General features: G+C 38.4%; 1 protein-coding gene across 1 annotated transcript in view; it reads right to left on the reverse strand.

Annotated features, from left to right (window-relative positions):
- The window catches only part of LOC140240521 (uncharacterized), a 45,829-nt gene that overhangs the window by 8,984 nt on the left and 12,797 nt on the right, over window positions 1-24,048 (reverse strand). The window contains exons 4-8 of the mRNA XM_072320288.1: window positions 15,695-15,886; window positions 14,999-15,139; window positions 13,770-13,922; window positions 3,659-3,949; window positions 2,324-2,515 (exon numbers count right to left, since the gene is read on the reverse strand). Of these exons, the coding sequence (XP_072176389.1) occupies window positions 2,324-2,515; window positions 3,659-3,949; window positions 13,770-13,922; window positions 14,999-15,139; window positions 15,695-15,886 (969 nt within the window). The remainder of the gene's footprint in view (window positions 1-2,323; window positions 2,516-3,658; window positions 3,950-13,769; window positions 13,923-14,998; window positions 15,140-15,694; window positions 15,887-24,048) is intronic.

Here is a 24,048-nt window from a genome sequence, read left to right on the forward strand (position 1 = left end):
TTATCCGGCCATGTCAGGACCGGCGCTCATCCGGATAAGCGAATTGGCCGGATATGGGAGACACAATGTTAATGTATATAGCTGCCGTCCCAGTGCACTGGCAGCAAGGCAGGTAGCATACCCCGCAACGGTGGTGTAATCTATGCTAGCCTGCGCAAAATTGTAGGCCCTTCTTGACTGCTTACTTTTACGATGATAATGTGGTGTGAATTTATGTTAGTTCTGTCGGGAATATTGTAGGTAAATCGTGTGAGTTTAGTAGAAATTTTAATTGAGTTTAAAGTCACTGTTTTTTCTTAATTTTTGGATGAAAAAAAAAAAGTCCTTCACTGCGTGAACGCGTCCAGATAATAGAGATTTCTGGATAAAAGGAGGCCGGATAATCGAGGTCGAACTGTAGTTGGTTTTAGAAAAAAGTCAAGGAAGCCTATTATGCATTATCTACTGTCTGACATGTAAATTCAATGGCATCTACTCCCCTCATTCCCTCTCCTAGAATCATAGGCCTTCACTGAGATCAACACTAAATGTGACCGTGCATCACAAAACGAACAAAAAGTTGCACCCCTTGATTTTACGCGAGGACTCATAAAAGATGAAACGGGTCAACTAAGCCAATATTTAATTTTTCATATTTTCTGAAGGAACTCTCCTTCTTCTACATTATTCTTAAGTTTGGGATAATAAAATGAATGGGAAAGTGCATTTTCAGCAGTTTCTCTACAACTCTTTTTTGTAGGGTAGTGAGATCAGGCATGTCTTATAGGCCCCTTTTCATTTCTTGATAACCCTTTGCACACTCTTCACTTTCAAGGCTGATAACTTTTAAAGGGATAAGGCTACTGCTTTGAAAGTTGGCATTAATCATGGTCAGAATGTGTTAATAGAGCATGGTCAATTTCAACTTAATCTGATAATCCCTTCATTGTTGTTGTCCCAGTGGATCACATCCTGTTTTTCGTCCAATTCATCACACAGCTAGCACGGTTTGGTAAAGATTAAGCGCTTGAATAGACAGGTAGACCCTATACTTCAGAGCCTCTTTTCTCGGTTCACAATTTTCCAGAGTGCATACTTTTTTTTCCAATATTTAGATAGGTTAGGAGAGTCCATTTTAATTGAGCTATACATCATTTTAAAGCTTATAGTCTGCTCTTTCAGAATCTGCCCTTAACTAAAAATCCATGTCTGGCGACTTTTTGTTTGTTTTGTGATGCAGGGTCACAAATGATAAGCTGAGTGAAATCCACACCAGCCAAATCTCAAATGTAATTTGAAATGCATTACAAGTGAAACTAACAAGTAATTAATTACCAATTAATACTCACAACAAGTACTCAGTAAACATCATTATCTGCATGGGCTGAAAGATCAAACTTTTCCAGATGAAAAGATAAGATATCTTTCCACTAATATTTGGTTATAAAAGGGACACTGAGTAATGGATCTGTATACATATTAATTTTGAAACTTCCAGCGTAAGTTACATCACATCTCAGATTACTGCTGTTTTGCCCACTCTGTTACAACGCAGCAGTACCAGGGAGGAAGGTATAGATGAATACACCCTCACCCCCCCCCCCCCCCCACTTCTCCAAGGACTAAAGAAACCCTACGAATGGAAGAGGAACCAAACAATAGACTTTGGAGTCTTGATGCTCCAGAGTAGACAGGTAACATAAAATAGAATGTTGATGGCAGATAGTTCTTGTGCTGCATGCAATTCTTCTCAAAGAAAACATTTCTCAGACTTCCTTGATGGGGACAAAAACAACCAAAAAAAAAAAAAAAGCTTTAAAATATCTAAAGGTATCAGAATTTGAACTCCCTTTCGCCCACACTGGAACCCTTTCTAATCATGCACTATATCCCAGGGACACACCCGCCATGTAAAGTTTTGATATCATGAAATCTAGTTTCTGGGCTCATCTCTCACATTTCATTACATTTGATATTGGTAGATTTTGGTGTAAACGACACCCAAGGGGCAAAGCGGGTGTGGAGCTACAAGTGAATCAAGACACCAATCAAATACTTGGGGAAGTCAGCGAGATGATGTCAGCCTGATTACATAATGAAAACAAAACTTTATGAAAGAGTACTCACATGTAAACCACAAAAGTGATTTCTATTCCCAAAAAGGTTGCTTAATCAACTTTCGTTTTGGGTTTGTTTGTTTTTTTCGTTTTTTACAGCCATAGCCATTTCGAAATCCGGCTGTGTTAGCCTTAATTATATCCTGCCAAATGCTTAGAGTGAAAGTCACTTGGTAGTTATGATAATAGCTGAGTAATAACACATGAAGATATAAGCATCAAGATACCTCACACTTGTACAGCTTGTACTGCAGACCAAGCTGCTTGTAGTCGATCTTTGGATTGCCCCTCAGAGTCTCGTGCGTTTTCTCGAACGCGCGCCATGCCTCCTCGTGCCTCTGCAGGTGTCCCAGGACGATGCCCAGCAGGAAGTGACCGATGGCGAGGTGGGGGTCCTTGGACACCACCTCCTGGAAGGTCTTTTGTGATGAATAGAAAGAACTGTTTATTGCCACTTGGTCTACTATCACATGGTCTATTTCCCAGTCCATTAAACACCACTATGGCTAAACTCATTTAGTCAAACTGTCACTTATATCTAATGCCTGTTCAATCTAATCCTCACTTAGTCTAATGCCCAGTTTGGCTAATTATTATTTCATGTAATAACCAGATGGACTAATCACAGTTTTATCTCCTTGGGGACTTTTTTCCCATTTGGTCTAATAAATTGTGGGAATTGGACAAAATGGGCATAGCCCATCTGGAAGTAGGCCATCTGGTAATGAGGCTAAGTGGCAAGTGGACGAAATGGTTATTAGGCGAACTGGGTGTAGATGCAACAGGATCAGACCATGTGGTTTGAGACTAAATGGCTATTGGACAAAGTGGGAGTATACCAAGTGATAGATCACCGAAAAAAACATCATAGAGAAAAATCATGAGCCTGTAGTTGGTAACTCTTTTCAGCAATTTCTATTCTTTTTCTCCACTCTGTGTGATACGCACACGGAAGTTGATCACAGTGGGAGATGTCTAGACCTTAAACAGGCTTGTGGCTTCCCAATATGGATACATGATATCTCATGTATGAATACCCTTCATTTTCTCTGTGCACTCAAGCCACCATTCAGTCCCTGCCTTCAGGGTACCATTTCAGGAAAATTGTCAGCGCTGACAACTTGTCAGTCTCTGACAACCACCACGGTAACAGTCAGCGACCAGACCATCTCAGTCAATCAAAACCAAGGATTTCGCTGAAATTGTCAGAGACTGACAACTTGTCAGCGCTGACTAAATTTATGAAACATTATTGTTCAATATTTGTTCATTAACCATTTATGTCAGAATTGCATCAGTTACAGAAAACAGAATAATAATCACCTTTAGTTCATCACGCTTGTGGGGTATACAGTACATATACCATAGGAGAAATTTCTGGGGTACAAATACAGCAGGAATAAACAATGTAGTTCCCCAATTCCCCCCCCCCCCCCCATCAATGGCTGTACCCAAACACAGTTATATGTGTACCAAATAGCATGAGTGTTTGTGCATACATGTACATGTTTGTGTGTGTTAGTGCAGGGGAAATACTGTCGCTCATGAGAACTGCGGCTTACCGCGAGGGCATCTTCCGTCTGTCCCAGTCTCTTTTGCAAGACACCGATGTTGTAGAGGATCTTGGCTGAAGGGTCGACGATCCCATTGTGCTGACTGAGGGCCTCCTCCAGGTCGCCCTTCTCAAAGGCAAGCACACCCTCATGCCAGATAGCGATGGTGTCCTTGTGCGTCATGCGCGCCATCATGGAGGGCGTCGGGGAGCCACCCCCATTGGTGGAGGGACCAAAGTCGTCGTCATCCGAGAAGTCATCGTCGATGGGGCGGAAGGTGTTGGAAGGAGCCTGAAAATTCTGGAGAGGATGCAAAAGAGTGGAGAAATGGCACAGACCAATGAATGCAAGTTTCGGGTGTAGAGTTTGGTGATGATCAGCTACCCTAAAAAGTGGCTGAAAATTCTGTATCAGCAACAGAAATCAAGCCAAAATTGAATACCAGTATTTACCGTGCATGAATTACAGCTTTAACCCATTCAGGACAAGCTGATTTTGCTTCAAAACGCATTTCCCTGTAGACACCTGCCCAAACATACTTGGGACCAGTCTTTGACGGGTTAAAATGCTATGCACCCTAATGCTGGAGGGAGGGAGGGGGACAACCCTTTCCCACACCCTTCTACCACTGACAAGTCATAAAATATCTCACCCAGCTGCTCTCTGGACTTCGCATCTCTGCCATACATGTTGCCCTGCTCACAACGCCAACAAAAAGTCACCAGCCATGGACCCCGTTTACAGTGTGAGGCTCGGCCGCGGCCGAGCTGCAGCCGAGCCCTCCTTCATTTCAGTGCAGGGACAGTTTAATGTTTCCAGTTTAATGTTTCCAGGCTAGCATGCCTGTACAGTGGGGCATTAAACTGCACATTACTTGAATATGAGACCATTCTGAAGCAAGTAATTTTCACACAACAATAGATATATATAATGTACTCTTAAATGAATCGAACAAGAATTGGAACAATCATCCCCAGCATTCCCACTGATTCCCACTGATCAGTTACTAGCCATCCCCTTTAAGGTGGTTTTGTCCTGCACAGGATTTTTCCTTCGGCAAAGGCCTTTGCCCGAACGGGGACTTTGTCACCACATAATCCAGTTGGCAAAGGGTCTGAAAACCAGACTATACCAAATTGCGTTTGTTTACAAGCAGAGCGCCACTACGACAAAATATTGAAAGGTTTTAATTAAAAGCGCGGCCGAACCGGGCAGTGTAAACGGACAAAATTGCAGGGCTCTTCCCAGCCCCGCACTGTAAACAGGGTCATGGTTTTATACTTAAGGGCAGATTCTGAAATCTCAAAGCAAAGATGATTACACTGTATAAATCTATATAAATGAACTTTCTTAACCCATCTATATAATGGTAAGAAAACGAACACTCTGGAAAAGTGTGTACTGAGAAATGAGGCTCTGAAGCACAGGATCTATTCACGCCCTGTGCAAATAATTGACAAAAACAGGATGTGAAACTCCAGGGCAACAACAATATGAATAAAGGGATTATCGGATTAAGCTGAAATTAAGCATGCTCTATTAGCACATTCTATACATGACTACTACCATTTTTCAAAACAGTAGCATCATTCTTTCATAATCAATTAGAGTTGAAAGTGAATACTGTGTAAAGGGAAATGATTTGGGGCCTCTAGGACATCACTGATCACATGATTCTACAAAAATAAAAGTGTTCTAGAAAAACTGCTGAAAACACTATTTCCCATTAGCTCTCTAATCCCAAACTGTAGAATGATTTAGAAGAATTGCTCTTACGGAAAATAAGAAAAACTTAAGATTGACTAGGTTGACCTGTCTCACCTATTTTGAATCCTTACGTAAATCAGGACATGCAACTTTTTGTTTGTTTTGTGATGCACGGTCACATATAGTGCAAACAGTTTCTGAGTGGAATGGATGTGCAAACTTTCTGTCCTATAAGAAAAAAGAGTCCTTGTTTGCAAACAATCTAATGAATAGACTGTGTATGCCGACACCTGACTACAAAATGTTTACCCTGCTTATCTTGGGCTGTATCTGCAGACAATTGTATTGCCCTAGACGACTGGATTCATGAGTCAGTTACAAGTACCATCATTCATAGAACACAATGTCAAGTGCCCACTCAACCATGTCTGCAGCAATTTTAAAAACATGCTATGCCTTTAAAAATGTCAAGAGCATGTGTGCAAACACTCATTTGAATGGACAGCATTTTTTAGATCTGTAGATAGTTTTTGTTCTGAATTTGTTGCCTGTTGAGAAAAAAAAAGTCATAGGACTGAAATCGAAATACATGAGTGATAAAAAAAAAAAAAAAAAAAAATCATTACTAAACTATGAATACATTAACTATGAATATCAGCCCCTCTTCCACTACCCCCACTAGCATCAGAGATAGGGGATCAACTATCTAGTAGTCATTTACAAATTTCGACCAAATCAATTCCATACTTTTAGTTACACACACCCACACACACACATGTATGCAATAATTCTACCTCAGTCAGTCTCCTGTACACACAGTATCACATACAATTGAATTTATGCATGACAAGCATGTCACATCCATATTTACTGAGTAGAGAGACACACAGTGCACGCCCAATTTGCAAACACAGAATCCCTATACACACACAGACCAGGATGTAACATACTGGGCATGGGAACACCTAAAATTGCTCTTTGCCTTCCAATGTCCGATTGTGATAGGATCTATTAACCTGTTTACAGTGATGACTTATTTGATCTAATCAATTCAGTAACAGCTAACCACACATAGTACCATTAAAAAAAAACCCTCACCACATATATTTTCACTTAAAGCAATTAAGCAATATAACTATCCTTCACATATGTGACCCGCGACAACGGTTTCAGGCAAAAGTCGCAAGCGCAAATTCCCTCCTAGGCGGGGTACAAAGATTTTGACCATTATTTTTGTCGATTTAGGTTTTCTGCAGAAATCAAATCTTTGATATGTTTTCTATATCTACACTAAATTTCATAGCATAAGACCAAGTTTTTCCTATCGAAAATGGAATTTTAAGCACCCTATGTTAGATCGCACTCGTCAGTTTCGAGCTTTTTTCGAACGCCGCGCCAATATCCCCAGTGTTGCTACGGCGCAGGGTCTCGCATGCGATTGGATGGTGCGTCGCATACATTTACATAATTCGGCTTTCGGAGACACCAGTTGCAGCGTTTGGGGAATGCTTTGTCCACGCGTGCACAATTACATGCTCCATTGTTCTTGCTATAGTGGTTTATATACCCTCGCTCTGTAGTGCGTGCTCTTCGTTTGGCTTTCTATCCAAACTATTCTACCGCAATGTTCGACAACGGAAGTGAAACAAAAATCATGTAGCATGACATAATCGTGCGAAAAGAAAACTAAATATTCTCAAATTTGTCTACTTGTACATGTAGTAAAAATCATGACAGCAGACTGACTCAATAGAAGGTAGATAAGAGGAAAGGAGCGGTCACATGTGACCAATTATATTCAAATACTACACGTCAAGATCGGACCAAACTAACGAGTCGAGTTTGTTTGTTTGTTTGTTTGTTTTAATTTAATTAGCACTACCAAACAAAGCAACATATGCATGTCTTGTAAAAGCAAAACAAAGAGGCAGCGTGACCCTTGCCAACACTAGCAATTTTCTGCGTTCAAAAGGGTCGCCAATGTCAAGACAAATCAACCACAATGAAAACGCGATTTGTAAATGTGTGGATTCACCGCCGCTCCTGTTACATGCACACAGTCATGGGGTGTGGATTCCATTGCATAATGCGTGCACCATACACATGTACATGTACACCATACGTGCAATTATCGTATTCGCCATCTTGAAAGACGTACTGGTAAACAAACCCGAGCGAAACGCAGTGTTTTTCGGCTCCATACGGTGGGCTCCGAGGAAGGTGCCCGGGAAATTTGACTCTCTCAGTGAGCCAATCAGAAGGCGATGTGGTTGCTAGAGGCGGGGCTTAACATCGATTGGCACCATCGTACGGATGGGTGATTCTACCCTCGCATCGCCGCTCGGACATTGTCTTTGAGAAAGAAGTGAATCTTCAAAGCCTGTTTTCTCGCAATTTTGTCAGGCTAACAACTTAAAAAGTGCATTTTATTTCTCTTTCTATGCCCACTTATGGTGCCGAAGAATAGAAGTGTTTTATATCAATGCAAAGCTTTGGAAATGGGCAATGTGATTCAGTGAAAAAATGAATTTTCAAAATTCCTGACTTTTGCCTGAAACCGTTGTCGCCGGTCACATATTATTTTACAAATTTTCAACAATGTCCTTGGTAACAGCCTGTGATGTCACCATATATACATCCAACATCCCTTCCTACTCTGAATACTCTTTTCTTCCTCACAATCATTGCACTTCCTCATTTCAACAGCAATTGAGAATGGTACGAGCAAACAGGAAAATGATATTGAAATATCAAACTCCCAGCACAAATTAAAAAAAAAATAACATAATAACCAAAGGACAAGAATACTGCAGGAAAAACAACTGAATCACACAGCTTTTCCTCTTGGTTGTTTTGTTTTTTTTCTGTTCATATTTTCAAGGATCCTCTGTGTATTAATGTGATAACATGAATCACACAATGATAGTTTTTCCTCTTTTTTTTCATGTTTCCAAGGATCCTTTGGGTTTTGACGTGACTATAGTGTACATGTACATGACCCTCTACTAGATAGCAAAACTTCAGAAAAACTACGGTACTGAAAGTGAAAAAGAAAAAAAAAAGAGAAGAAGTTAATCCAACAGGACATTGATTCAGGAACATCCTACAGCTACAGAAATGAGATTAAAAAAGAAAAAAAAAACTTTTAAGAAAAGATGGCGATAATTAACTTTTTTGGCCAGGTCATTATTGGTATTTCTATTCAAAGTTTCAATAATGCAGTTAAATAAAAAAAAAAAAAATTAAAAAAATGTGCATACACGAACAATTCAGCATATTTCCTCCCAGGCATTCTCACGTCCTTGTTTCTTTTGATAAAAACCATTGCATATGAATATGTGTAGTCTCTCCACAGACACAACTTGACAATCTGCAAATTATTACAATTCCCCAAACTGAGGAAGAATAGCCCAGTCTATAAAATGTTAGAGTTGTGAAGTAGTGTCAAATAGATGGTTCAGAATGAGGAAATAAAAGCTGAAATTATGAAAAAATAACATTGCTCATGAATAACAAAATCATGTTTTGACAGCACCCTGCACATGTAAGCATTGCATTTATACCTAAACTCCATTGCATACATTAGAACTGGGAATTGAATTTTACAGCATTTGACGTGAAGAGGACTGCCACTTCTGCAGATCAAAAGAAAATACTAAGGCACGGGAGGATCACAGCTTGAAAGAACTATTATTCGGTTCACAAATGGGGAATTTGTGCATAGCTACAATAATTGTAGCATGCTGTACATCAAATTCATAATAAAAGCAAAGTCATATTGAAAATGAAATGTATTTTCTCACTTCTGAAAAAGGAAAAAGCACACACCTACAGCAGAGTCCAGATGGTAACTCTGCCTTTAGGTTTATAGTGTTCATCCCTATGACAAATAAATACTTAGTGTGTGAATGTGTGTTTTTTTGTACATTACCCGATAGCATAAAACAGGAAGCAAAATAATACCGACTACTCACAGAACTACAAGAATATCAAAGTTGACTTAATTTGATGTTAACTATACATAGCAACAAAATCAAGTTCCTCAATAATAAGTTTACATGTTCTAAGATTACTCTGAAAGTAGAATCGTGCATCCTGTCAATCAAAACAACACCAGTTTCCAGGTGGCATTCCCCGAATGTAGAGAAATAGCAATGAATCATAAAGGAGGTTCAAATGAAAGAAAAATACTCTGTGAAACTGAATCTAGAAAGAAAGTCCCATTATAGACAGAGCAAATGTAATCTCATAAAATGAATAACTCTCACTCCACTCCATCCCACCACACGTATACAAATAATGGTGAATAAGAGGTCAGTAGTGAATTCCCTCGTAACCTTTTACAAGGTAAACATCTCTGTGCCTTTCCCTGACTTCCACCATCTACATGTATCTATTCTGATAGACCTTTTCCTGACCAACCTCAAATCCCAAGCAAGTACCACCAGTCACTGGCATAAGCCACAACCTCAATTGATAAATACATAGATAAATAAATGACTCATTATAATGGACGTCCCTGTTGCTTGGCTGTGTGTGAGGAAATGTCAAGGCACGTTGACATCGAAAGCAAATGTGAAGAAAAAAATTGAATCATACTAATAATTAAGAGCCAGCATAGTAATTCACACAAGCTTTTCCTTTGTAACTCCTGTTTCCAAGCAAGACTTCGAATTATTATCACTTGTATTGTCATTTAAGTATAAAAAAGGGGGGGGGGAAGAGTCTGCGATATACTCAACCTATATGTAATTCACATCCAGAGGCTGGTTCAACATAACTTTTTGTCTCATTCATTTACCTAATATATAAGAAACACTTAACCCACTTTTCACATCTGTCCTCTAATCAGTCTCAATCATCAAGGAATTTGTAGTTATTGTTTATATATTCATATCCATGATTTTTTTTCACTGAAACAGCAATGTTCATGTTCAAGCTACATTGGACAGCATCAGTCCAGCTGTTCACAATTTTACTATCAATTGCGTCCGAAAATTGCTCCATCCGTCATTGTAATCCCTGAAATTCACTGATTTTCCATCTAACAGTGGTAAATCTGTAACACAATCTGATCCTTCCTAGCAGCTCTAATCTACTTTAACTGAAAATTAATTAATTAATTAATCTACTTAATTAATTAATCTACTATAATTGAAAGTCACCAAATAAGAGAAGACATTAAGACAATATAATGAAGTGACCATCTCAACTGTGTCTCTTTGATGAAATGAACTGATTATTACACAAGTCACTATTCACATCTCTTCCCTTTCCAACATTTGTGAAATATGTAATGCTCATATGATTTCTTACTTTTCATTTGAATATATTCGGTACTCAGTTGCATAATTTCAATAATTTGTTTTTGTCTGCTAGAGATGTGCAAATTAGATTTCCACTTCGGAGAAGTGTTCATTCCATGATGCAATGACGGAAAGATCAGACAAATAGCCCTATCCCACCCCTAAAAAAAAAAAAAAAAAAAAAAAATGATTGAAAAAAAAAAAAAAAAGAATTCTGAGTATGACCAATGTTTTGTCATCTAGACTGACTGATTTCTTCCTGTTTTGTTTACTGTGCCCCAATGACAAATTGTCAATATCAATTGATCACTCTCAAACCACACACATTACTGAATGTCCTCTTGCATTTTACAGTACTGATGATACATCGCCCACTCCCATCGTTGCACAGGAAACAAAGGTGAGATGTAATATCCCACATCGTGTGTGTATGGTTTCCTGTTGGTTATTTTTCTTTCTTGTCACATGTACATACACATGATAACAAAAAGCATGACAAATTTTACTGGGTATTAATTATCATTGATGACTGTGTCAAACTCTTCTGAGCTCTGAAATAAAAGGACAAGAAAAAATATTTCCTTTCACTCTTAAGCCTACACAAAGTTCAATAGAACCTTTTTACAGTTGCGTTTGGAGTTTCCAGTCATCATCATATGACAAAAAAATCCTCATCAAATGAAAAAGAACTGAGACCACATCTAGGAAGGCAATTTTCACTATATTCCTCTTGTTTTCATCATGTGTTTTAAAATCAAAGCAGAAAGTTTTGTGCTTTTGAAATTTTTTTCATCTTTCTGAAAAATGACAAAATATTTTGACTTCAAATCCTCATGTACACGTTTCCTTATCATAATCATCATTTGTTGTAGTTGTTATTGTTGCTGTTGTTGTTGTTGTTGTTGTTGTGGTTGTGGTTGTTGTTGTTGTTGTTGTTGTTGTTGTTGTTGATCTAGAAATTCATGCAATTAACTTCCTTACTGGCATTGGCATAGCTTTGATTAAGACAATGATGGTATTTCATATACTTAACAATCACTGCACAGTCCATTTGCCATGAATGATGTTGCCACATAGTAATTTGATGTGTTGTTGAGGAATTTGAGCCTCTCAAGTAATATAGAACATTTTTAACTACTGTAAATGCTGACATTTTCTCATAAAGATACTTTCACGAAAGGCAGTTCATTGAACATGTTCATGTGTAGCTAATTTCATGCTTTGTTGTCATCTCAGTATCATGATAAAATGTTTGTAACCAAAATTAAGACAAACACTCTTATTAAAGAAAGTTTAACTTTTCAAGCAAACCATTTACTGTATACGATATAATTTTTGCGTACATAAATTTTCGCGAATTGCCGCTGTCACACATTTTCGCGAGTTGTTAAATTCACGATTGGGGGGGAATATGAAGTGGCAAAGAAAGTGTGAATTTTCAACTTACTAGCAAATAAGAATGATACTAGTTATACCATGGAGCTACTAACAGAGTAGCTCCATGGTTATACACTGCATGAAAAAAACTAGTAAGTTAGAATTCAACATTTAAGGTAATATTTTCGCGTGTTGTTAATTTCGCGAATAGCTCCAGACTCGCAAAATTCGTGAAAATAAAACCCAGGCAAAATATATAGCGTATACAGTACTTGAAACACTGCTTCAATAAAAAGCAATCAAATTTATCAGAAAAAAAAAAAAAAAATCTAGTACTAGCAGCCTCTTGACATTGCAATGCTAGCATGCTGGCCTTGGGCAGTGCATGCAGGGAATATTTTTGCTTCCATTTTTTTTTCACAAAATTTGCACAAATAAATCCACGGCATTAATGTAAGCATTTTCAGTCACAAGGCAGTGCCCTGCTGTAGGCCACAAAAACTTGACGAATCAATTAAAAAAAAAAAGACCATGTCAAAGTTAATACTCTTAACCCTAACTAGGCCAGGGGGGGGGGGGGGGGGGGGGGCCTCCGAGGCCCCCCCCCCTCGACGTTCCGCGCGATGTATCGCTAATGCGAAAAGCTATCGCCGCGATGTTTCATGACTTTTTTCTTTCAAGTCTCCCGCATCTTTTGACACCAAATTTGCGATGCCCGGGCGCGCGGTTTCGAAGTTTGGGCATAAATATGTATGTGCATGTCAGACCAAAAATTGCTCAAAAACGTGAATTTGTGTACAATTTCAATGAAAACTGTGCTAACAGGCAAATTTCACAAAAGCATGATTATTTAGGGGTTTTATTGATTAAAATCAATTATTAATATATTTTCTTGTTCGGAACAATGTCGCAAACAAGTTTCATCGAAAAAACAATGAAAAACATAAAGTCGAAAAAACAAAGAAATACATAAGAAATTCAAAAAACAATAAAATACTTAAGAAATTTTTTCTGATGGCACAATTTTTTTCTCTTATATTTGCTCAGGACACTAAAAAGAATATTTACACAAAAAATTTGTCCACTTTGAGCTTTATTTAGTGATTTATACCAAATTGTCTGATTTCATGCATCATCATGCATAAATTAGCATAATTTAGCATAAATGATAATTTCTTTTTAAATTTAACTTCATGGTACTTTAGATTACATCATAGGCAATGTGTGTGCCAATTTTCGTAGCGATCGCGCGGTCGACGGCCGAGATCTGGAGGGGGGGCCTGGGAGGCCCCCCCCCCCCAGGCTCTATGATCTTCTTAAATAGCCCGGCCTAGTTAGGGTTAACACAATAATCTTGAATGATACTATAATGTTTTGCTATGCAAGATAATAAGTATCAGTAAAGCATGCTTTACAAAATCATACAAACTCAAGTTGCAGTAATCACCATTCTCACCACTTCCACAGCACAGTCTTCGTGCAAAATAACAATCTCCCTGAACTATGGCACTTTAACCGGTTGAGGATGGGCTGATTTTGCTACAACATGCATTTCCCATAGACACCTGCCCGAGTATACGCGGGACTAGTCTTCAACAGGTTAAAGGCTTCTTTATGTACAGTGTAACTATAAAGTACATATTTGTACAGCAATCTCTATGAAAAAAATGTCTATTTGGACTCACAACAAACAAACATACAAATGAAAGGTACACATTTCAACATCTTACCGCTTTGTTGTTATTGTTGCTTGAGTCAGGCAATTCGCTGAGGACTTTGGCTTTGCCGAGATAGTCAATGTTCTTCAAATTGGCAACTTTGCTCTGGGGCGGACGGAAGAGCTGGTTGGTGGGTAGCACTAGGGGTTCATACAGCTGGTTGCTCTGGGAGAAAAGATGCCACAGGAAAGAGTTCATTTGTATTTCTCTTCCTCAACTCCAAAGAATAAAAGTCAGAATATATAATTTGAGCACAGAATCATGGCCAAAACAATACTGGTTTCTGCTCTTTGGGAAACCCTCTTCATGCTAAAATGCTACTAGTCTTCATCATCTGGCATTGTTTATTTACTATCACCATTTGTTTATTATAGCAATCCACATATATGTGTACCACCTGCCAAGATAATGATGTAATCATTTCACCATGCACCAGAACTAATAAATCAAAACAAATCTGTTGAGTATTGCATACCAAGCAAAAACAAACAACAAACAAACAAACAAACAAACAACACCCCCCTCAAAAAAAAGGGAAAAAAAAGTAAGCACAAACCATGTAACTCAAGACAATTTTGTTGTTGTTGTTGTTGTTGTTGTTGTTGTTGTTGTTGTTGTTGTTGTTGTTGTTGTTGTTGTTGTTGTTGTTGTTGTTGTTAAATATTCTCCATCAAAACTTTCTAGTATGCTCGGGGGAAGGGTGTGTATGTTGACAGGACTACAGGATTTTCTGTGAGTCATTGAGACTTGTCACAGCTACTCGGCATGTCATGTGCACTATCTCCATTGTTTGGCAGAACCATAGTGTGTTCAGCCTTCATCAGTCAGCATCAACAAACACTGGCTATTAAAATTGGCTCTCATTCCACAACACCCTAATGTAGAGTTTGGAAGCCGAACACTGAATCAAATATATTTTGCATTTTGCATTCATCTGAGATGACCCGATTCAATTAATTCCTTTTCAAAGATTCCTAGATTGACTGGCAAATTTAGATTGTGTTTGACGTATATTACAATATCAAGACAATTTACCCCCCCCCCCCCCCCCCATCGGCTTAATACTGGTTAGTGACAAGGTTAGAGTAAAGATTAGGATTAGATTGGGATAATTGTCCAGGGGGTAATTGCCCTAGAACCCTCATCTCTGCAAATATCTTAATCCTTGAATAGTTCTCATCCATGCACTGCTCAGTCAAGCTGTTGATTATGGGCAAAAAGCAGAATACCAAGGCACACACCATCAGGAGTTTTTCCGCTTTCTCGATCATGGTGCCATGGCGGGTCTCAACGGTGACCTTGCTGGCTTGGTGGAGAAGCTCCAGGGCATACTCCGAGCTGTTCATCATGGTGGCGTAGGTCAGCGCCAGGTTGTACAAGACCTGCCGATCAAGAAACAGAGGAACACCACAATGGGTGAAGTCAGTCATATACACATCTACAATGTACTCTGCAGTTAATAAATCAATGGAACAGTGTGTCACATGCAAACTATCCATGCAATGGAACTCAATGAAGAAAGTGCTCCCCTATACATTAGAATATCTTTCATTAAAATTCATAAAAATTAGAGCTTAGTCTTCACTAGCAAGCACTGGCTATTATCATTTTCATAATCTATCCTCGGGGGTATTTCATCAAGTGTGACTTTTGTCAGGTACTTTTCAGACAAACTGTTATAAGCTACAGAAATCCTTGCATCTGACTGGCTGAGAGCAAATTTGTCAGGAAAAAAAAATATGTGACAAAATACTTCATAAAATGTCCCCCTAGAATCGCTCACAATACACAAAAAAAAAAGAAAATGAATGTGAGATTATGTTGTAGCAATCACAAATTTTATTTATGAAAAACTTGAACCAAAGGAAACAAAGACAATAGCAAAAACAAGCAAACAAAAGCAACAAATTTTCTTGAAGAATGTAAAAATCACTCACCTCACACTCATAGAGTTTGTGCACAAACCCCAGCTGCCTGTAATCAATAAATTTGTTGCCACGAAGAGTGACCTTGGCTTGGTCATAGCTGTTCCTGGACTCATTGTAGCGCTGCAATCTGTAGTACACCATGCCCAGCTGAAAGTGGCCAAGGGCCATGTGTGGGTCCTTTGACACTGCAGCAGCAAAGTTCTGAAATTTGGTACAAACAAGAGCCTCGTGAAATTAAAACGCAAACATATCAAAAGTGAGAGGAAAAACAGCAAAAGGAGGAAACCCATCCAAAAAAGGTGATTAATTGAACACTTTTAACACCACGGGATTACCCTAACTTAAATTAAAACTCCTGGCCATGAATGAAACTATTCACACTGCTGTATCCATAATCGCCCATTATAAAAATAGTCCCTTTGTTTCATGTCAAACTAATGAGCAGTATTTTTTCATTTCGTGCACTGTATGTTTTCATAGCACTCTGGGCATCATATATCAAAACAGGCTGTCATGTGATAGCCTGTTTCAGGTCTAAGTTTTCCACTCAATGTATGTTCCACTTAGATTGATGTCCTCTGTACTTCCTCTATTAAAATGATGAATGGAGAGCTAGGTCTCTCCAAAGCGGGCTCTTAGCTTCTTGGCTAATTTTTCAAAAGGATTTAATATTTACTGTTCGCATACTGGTTTGAATAGTTGCTGATCAGCCACAAATCTTACTCAGTGGAGGCATGTCATGCTCTAAGGTGCATAAAATATATGAAGAATCATAATATGATATTTTATTTCCTGTCTGCAAAAATGCCATCTTCATAGCTTTTACACCATCACCACAGCAGCTGATTGAGAAGACTCATACAATGTTAAAACAGAACGTCTCCACTTCTGAGAAAACCCATTGGGCACTCATACAAACTTGGTCAAGACCACACCCCCTCCGTTTGTGACATCATCAGTGAAAAAAGTCAGCCCCATGTAATGAGCATTTCTTCTCCTTCAAGAAGCAAACAAGGGCTTCCACTAATCCATAAACTTCCTGTTTTGTTTCAGGCCTACGTGCCGACTCTCGTTGCACGGCCACGAGGATTGGCTCACGACCAATTAACGGAACGACATCGCTTCACGGGATTACATAAGGACGTCATCGTAATTGCGTAGGTGGCGTTTGTCACCATCCTGTTCAATACGATCACTATTACGTTTGTGGCGCAATTCTTCTGACACAATCCTTTCGCTTGGCATGGGGACTTGCCTCAGAGCCACATGCTCTGTTCGTCTGTTGAGCTGACCTCATTCACGTATCAGAATTAGAACAGACATACGTCACAAGAAAAAGTGACTAACAACTTGTCAACTTGCGCCAGTTCAACTACACGTAGATCATGAAAAGTGTACTTTGCAACACAGTCAGATGAATGCATCCATGAAGGAAAGATAATTTGATTCCTGCTCAAGTGGTTTTCTTCCTGAATTTCTCTTTTCTGTCAAAATTTTTCTCCAAATGTGTTCACAAATTAAAGTTAGGTGATAATTTCTGTACTAAGTGTGCCTGCTTCTTGTTCAGATCTAATGTGTACTATTTAAACCTGTGAGAGAAAATTGTGATTGCATTTAGAATACATGATGCATACAATATTTCTGCATTAAGTAATCACTTAATGTACATGCATTTAAGCAGAACAGAACTATATTTGTTTAACTAATGAAAACACAAATGCTTCTCTTTGGGCTCCATTGGGAAAAAAAAAAATGTGTTCACAACTACAATGAAGTTGTAATACAGCTTTGTATGGATTAAAAACAAAAAAATCAAAGCAAAAACAAGAATACTATATTAAATTCAATTTCAATATCATCTGGTTTTAACACCCTTCTCCTGTGAACGGGGATCTCTCTAGACTCTTGTGAAAATTTTTGTGAAATTTGTTTGCAGAACTTACTCTTTTCTTTTCAAAACATTGAACATTAAAAATGATGACACATTCTGTGAAGCAATTACTTTTTTTTCAATTCTTTACAAGTTTCCACACCAGAGTCTCACCAGACCAATCTGGTATTATTACCCTTTCTCATAATACTGAACCTGAGAAAGCAGGTGAGGAGATAGGTTGAAATCTCTTTCAATAAAATGCATTTCAAGCCACAACTGCTCATCAAGAATAGTTCCCCGAGGTCACAAAAAGTTGATTCATCATATGTGACCCTGCACCTCAAAACAAACAAAAAGTCGCCAGACATGAATTTTTAGTTAAGACCATATTCTGAAAGAGCAGACTCTAAAATGATGTATAACTCAAATCAAATGGACTCTCCTAACCTATCTAAATATTGGAAAGAAAGCACAAACTCAGGAAAAGTGTGAACTGAGAAAAGAGGCTCTGAAGTACAGTGTCTATTCAAGCGCTTAATCTTTACCAAACCGTGCTGGCTGTGCGATGAATGGGACAAAAAACAGGAAGTAAACCACCAGAGTAACAGCAATGAAGAGATTATCAGATTAAACTGAAATTAAGCATGTCTCATTAACACATTCTGTCCATAATTAATGCCAACTTTCAAAGCAGTAGCACTATCCTTTCAAAAGTTATTAGAGTTGAAAGTGAAGAGTGTGGACAAGGTTTTTCAGAAATGAAAAAGGGATTCTAAAGACACACATAATCACACTATTCTACCAAAAATGTTCGAGATAAACTGCTAAAAAAACACACTTTCCTGCCCGTTTTATGATACCAAATTTTAGCATAATGTAAAAGAAGACCCTATCTTTCAGAAAATATGAAAAAGTCGAGTTCGGCTAGGTTGACCCATTTCACTTATTTTCAGTCCTCACGCAAAATCAGTGTGTGCGACCTTATGTTCGTTTTGAGGTGCACGGTCACATATACATTTTCAATTCAGATGAAACCCTTCTCAATCCAATTCAGAGACAACCCTTCTCAATCCAATTCAGAGAGAACACATCACACAGTCTTCCGATAAGGTGAAGTTGAAAGAGATACATTAGCAGCTTAACAACTAGGTCTGAGGATGTCTGCGTTCCTTACAAAGGATGCCATTGTCAGCCCCAAACATCTGACGAGCTAATGACTTAACTGCCAGCTTCCCCAAGAAATGAGTTCAGCAATTCTGGGAAATCCCTTCCCCGTTGAGGACGGGCTGATTTTGCTTCAACACGCATTTCCCATAGACACTTGCCCGAGTATACTCGGGACTCCTCCTCAACTTGTTTTATATTAAAAACAAACAAAAAAACAAGCACTGCTGCTGAAGGTAGAAATAGTGAAATACACGTAGTGTATGAAACTCCGGAATGATGAATAAAGTTTCAAATTTTCTTTGTTTCTGCAACTCCACATCATGTTCAGGCCAACTTGAAATGAAAAAAAAAAAATAGAATTTCGATGTGACTGACATACAATACTGTAAGCTTTGAACATCAAAATTGGACATAAAAATGAGAAGGAATGTTTACAATGTGTAGGGTTTTTCACTGAATACATGGGTACATGTAAATCACCTATCATCTCTCCTATAAATTCTTGTTTAATACAATGCAGAACAACAACATTTTTGGTCCATGATTTGTCTGACTGCAGTCTTTTCTTCCTTAAAGTCATCATTGCGTTTTTCACTACAAGTCTATACGACAATGTCACAACGATATGTGACCATGCATCACAAAACGAACAAAAAGTCGCAATCCTTAATTTTATGTGAGGACTCAAAAAAGGTGAAATGGGTCAACCGAGTCAATATTGAGTTTGTCATACTTTCTGAAAGAGTTATCCTTCTTCTACATTATTCTTTAGTTTGGGATCATAACATTGATGGGAACGTGTGTTTTCAGCAGTTTTTCTACAACCCTTTTATGGGGGAGAATAGAATGATCCGGTATGTCCTAGAGTCCCCTTTTTATTTCTTGAAATCATTTACACACTCTTCACTTTCAAGTTTAATAACTTATGAAAGGATATGACAACTGCTTTGAACGTTGGCATTAATCATGGACAGAATGTGTGAATAGATCATGCTCAATTTCAGCTTTCTCTGATAATCCCTTCATTGTCGTTGCTCTGGTGGTTTACATCCTGTGTTTTGTCCCTTGCATTGCACAGCTAGCACGGCTTGGTAAAGATTAAGCGCTTGAATAGACCCTGCACTTCAGAGCCTCTTTTCTCAGTTCACACTTTTCCAGAGTGTGATACAGATACAGATACAGATACAGATACAGATACAGATAGTTTTATTAGTCTTTCTTCCAACAAAAAAAGATAATCATTTTCCAGGTGAAAAAATACAATACAAATTATACAAAGTACACTGTATACATAATTCAGACATGAAAAAATAACTACAACAATATAACTTAGCAGTCGCACATAATATACAATCCACATAAATTTAAAACACAATTAAAATATCTTCACAATCATAATACAGAGTAACCAGGAAGAGAGACTAATAAGAGATAAAAAGATAGAGAGAGAAAGAAATAAGAAAGAGAGTGGGGGAGAAAGAAATAAGAAAGAGAGTGAGGGAGAAAGAAAAAAGGCAGACACCCAACTAGAAGTGGTAAAAAGAAAGGAAAAGTCTGATATACAGAAAAGAAAAGGGACATCATTTATGCACTGCACTGTGTTTAAATTAAATTACAAGAAAGAAATACATATACAAAGACTGCACTGTGTGTGCCTTCTTTCTAGCATTTAGATAGGTTAGGATAGTCCATTTGAATCGAATTATACATCATTTTAAAGCTTACTGCTCTTTAAGAATCTGCCCTTAACTAAAAATCCATGTCTGGTGACTTTTTGTTGGTTTTATGATGCAGGGTCACATATGATAGAAAGGATATTTTACTTTCATGGATTAACCAAAAAATGCATGTATACACACACACACACACACACACACACACACATAACACACAACAAAAGAAGCCAATGTTCCTACAAACCCAAGACAATTAAACACAATCACACCGTAAATGCAGACAGTTAAATAGACCTGCATAAACATACACACACACACAAGTTAGACACAACCAGTTATGTGCTATGGGTATACTTCTCCAAACTTCTCCCAATAGAACAGAAAACTCTCAATTACTTAGCGTTTATAAAGTACTCTCCTGGTACGAACATACATGTACTGATGTACAACATCACATAGTAGTCAAGCTGCACAGTGAGTTACCAACTGTACATATGTGTAAGAATAGAAAATTTTACATTAACATGCTCATAAATTGCCACAAAGTTATTTTGATGACCTACTACACAAGAATGTAATGAATGCACTATCCTGCTCTATGAACTCTGTGTTGAAATGTCAGTGTGGTGGAGAGAAAACGTTGTTGTTAGACGTTAGGAATGCACTAATTATCCATGCAGCACAAAGCACTATATGGATCTGCTTGCAGTCGGTATTAACCATGGACCTAGGTCCATGGTATTAACCAAGTACTCCACGGCTGAGAGTGTTTTTTTTTTTTTTTTTCTCCTGCTTGTTTTCCATTATACCTTCACATGGCACACAGAGGTACAGTATACAAATGACACACAGGTCTGAGTGCGTCAGTCGGAATTGTGTGCATAATGTTATGGAATGCTTCACCCACAAGGCAACAAGACAAAGCCAAGTGGGTTTAGGCTAAATTCCATGCTTGATGCCGCATGAACACTAATCCCACTCATGCACAAAGAGCATGTTTCTACAGGGGACACCCCGCATCATCTCTTATCACCTTGCATCACAGCGAATTTTGTCCCTCGCATCACCTCGTATTTTACGACTACCAGAACTGTTCCTATTGAGCAATAAATATGTGGTGATACGTGGTGATGCGGGAAGATACAAGAGAACTTACTTGTATGGTGAACCGGAAGTTGCGTATTCTACAGCATGATATGTGGTCGCAGGTCGCGCGGTATGGAAGGTAAACAAAATGATCAAGATGGCACAAACTAGATCGGGACGAGTGTTTTTGAGTATTTTTGCTTTTGTACTGTTCTCACTGCAAGTCACAGAGTCAGGAGTCAAGTTCAATCTGCTGCTTTGAGAAGGAGAAAATGGCCTAATGTTTAGGGAGATGCAACATCTCAAATTAGAAGAAGCATGTATAATAGGCTACATAATGGCATTCTGTCGGCATCCCGCTTTGTTTTGGCGTCCAAAAATGAAATGCCCTTCACTACTTCTGTTATCTGCCGTCACTTGAAAATCAAAAATCGCTGCAGATCCATTCTCCAGTCGATATTCTCTGACATATTATCTATTCAAGCAACAAGAAACAAGTTAGTGTATCTTTTGGTTACGGAAACATTAACCCTGACAACATGCAAGCCGTGAAACGAGGAGCAACAGTACGCAGTACTAAGTGTACAGTGTAGACTGTACAGTCAGGGAGGTGGGATCCCCACCTCCCTGGTACAGTACCTGGTACATGTATTGTACACAATAGGATACTGGTACTACAACACACAAGATGCGTCAGTGCTGTGAACGCAAAGCAGGTGTGTGACCATTTGAATATTAAATGCGGGCGAAATCTCCCAACAATTCGAGACTTCCGGTACACCGCGAATTTTGCTACCCAATGTGTTTCTACTGAAAAATCGTCCTTGGCATCACCACGCATCGACCACCCCAAAAGGTGGACAATGGTACCCAATGTGTTTCTACTGAGGAAAAATTTGAGGTGTTAAATTACCGCGCATCACCGCATCAGTGTTTTAGCCAATTGGCAATATCTTACCGAGTGCGCAAACGCTCGTTTAGTGCATGAACCTTTGCAAGAAGTGCGCGCGCACTCCTGCTTCAAGTGCGCGATGACAAGTTTACTGCTGCATGCAGCCAGTAAAAATCAACACACAGCTCTCGACCACTGAGATCGCAGGAATTTCGCTACCCATTCTATAATACATACAGTATCAGTACCTAAGCTCCCCGACTGATAAAGCATTGAATGCATTGTGCAGCCATACCCCCTTGAGAGGTTCACAGATCTCAGTTTGTCTTCATTTGTTGAACACATTGCATGTGCTTCACTTCAAAATCCTACAGGTACTATTAGATACGGAAGCAGCCATCTTTTATCAAGAATGGTCTCTTCCATAAAACTGTACATATTTCCATTTTATAGTCAAGTCAGTTCTACAGGAATTTGTATCAAAGCTTTGTTTTAAAACCATCAAGTGTTCTGTAATAATAAGAGTTCAAAATGATATTAAAGTATAGGGCCTATGCTGTTGAAAACCTGGCAAAGGGATAACATGCCTTCTTACATGGCTGATTCCCTAACACTAAAAGTCCACCAATAGAATGAGTTTCACACCTGAAAATTCTTGAAGTACCGGGTATATCACATGATCGTCACTTCAGCACACTGTAGGTGCTAGGGCATTTGTACCAGTTGTAATCCTGGTGAAGGTAATGTTTCTGCAAAATGGCAGAAAAGCTTTGAAGCTCTAAAGAGAACAAAATGTGTTTTGTTTCACTGTTGCCAATTCTGCACATGGCGATATCTGTAGCCTGTGAACCTACACTATACATTGAAAAAGTATGATTGTGTATTAAAAAGGTAATATACCAGTAACACTTGTACATGTACTTTAGTACAGTGTATATTACCTGATCTCCAAAGGCAATAAAGTATCTAACTATCAAATTGCAAACTGCACAAATTCAATAAATACACGGTTGGTATCTTGTTTCACACAATCCTGAGAGAGAAGGAAGAAATGTCATCGTGTATTTTGATAATTTCTTTGCAGATTGCAAAATGTGGGTGTTTATTGGTGAGTAACAAAGAAAAGTGAAAAGTACATGTAGGAGTAAATTCTGCCCTTCTTTCTACGTAGACTTCAAGAAAACAATATTACATCCACAGGTGTACTCGTACGTATAATTTACAATTGTACATATATGCACAAGACAGGAATGAACACAAAAAAGTGCTACATACAGCTGTAGATCTACTGTGTAGTCTTTGACCATCAAATCATGAAATTTAAAAGTAGGATATCAGTCTTGGTAATCCAGATCGCTTCTTTGACATTCCTTGGCCAAAAGTATGTTTCAGAGTCAATTATGTGGGCATCATCCCACCCAATGTCATGACCAGTGTCAATGGCATGCTCTGCAAGTGCTGAGTGATAGGGAATTTGTTGTGGGATGTATCTTCCCCAAGTACTAATGAAATTTGTTCCGTATCTTTGCTTACTTTTAATCCTCAATGAATGTTTTATACAGAGATACAAGTTTGTTTTTCTTTCCTTTGTTTGTTTTATTTGTTTTTTATTTTATTGCTTATTTCAATGTCTTACATCACATAAAGTTGTCTGTATTTTACATTAAAC

This window comes from Diadema setosum, chromosome 17 (assembly GCF_964275005.1).
Source record: "Diadema setosum chromosome 17, eeDiaSeto1, whole genome shotgun sequence".
Taxonomy (NCBI): Eukaryota; Metazoa; Echinodermata; class Echinoidea; order Diadematoida; family Diadematidae; genus Diadema; species Diadema setosum.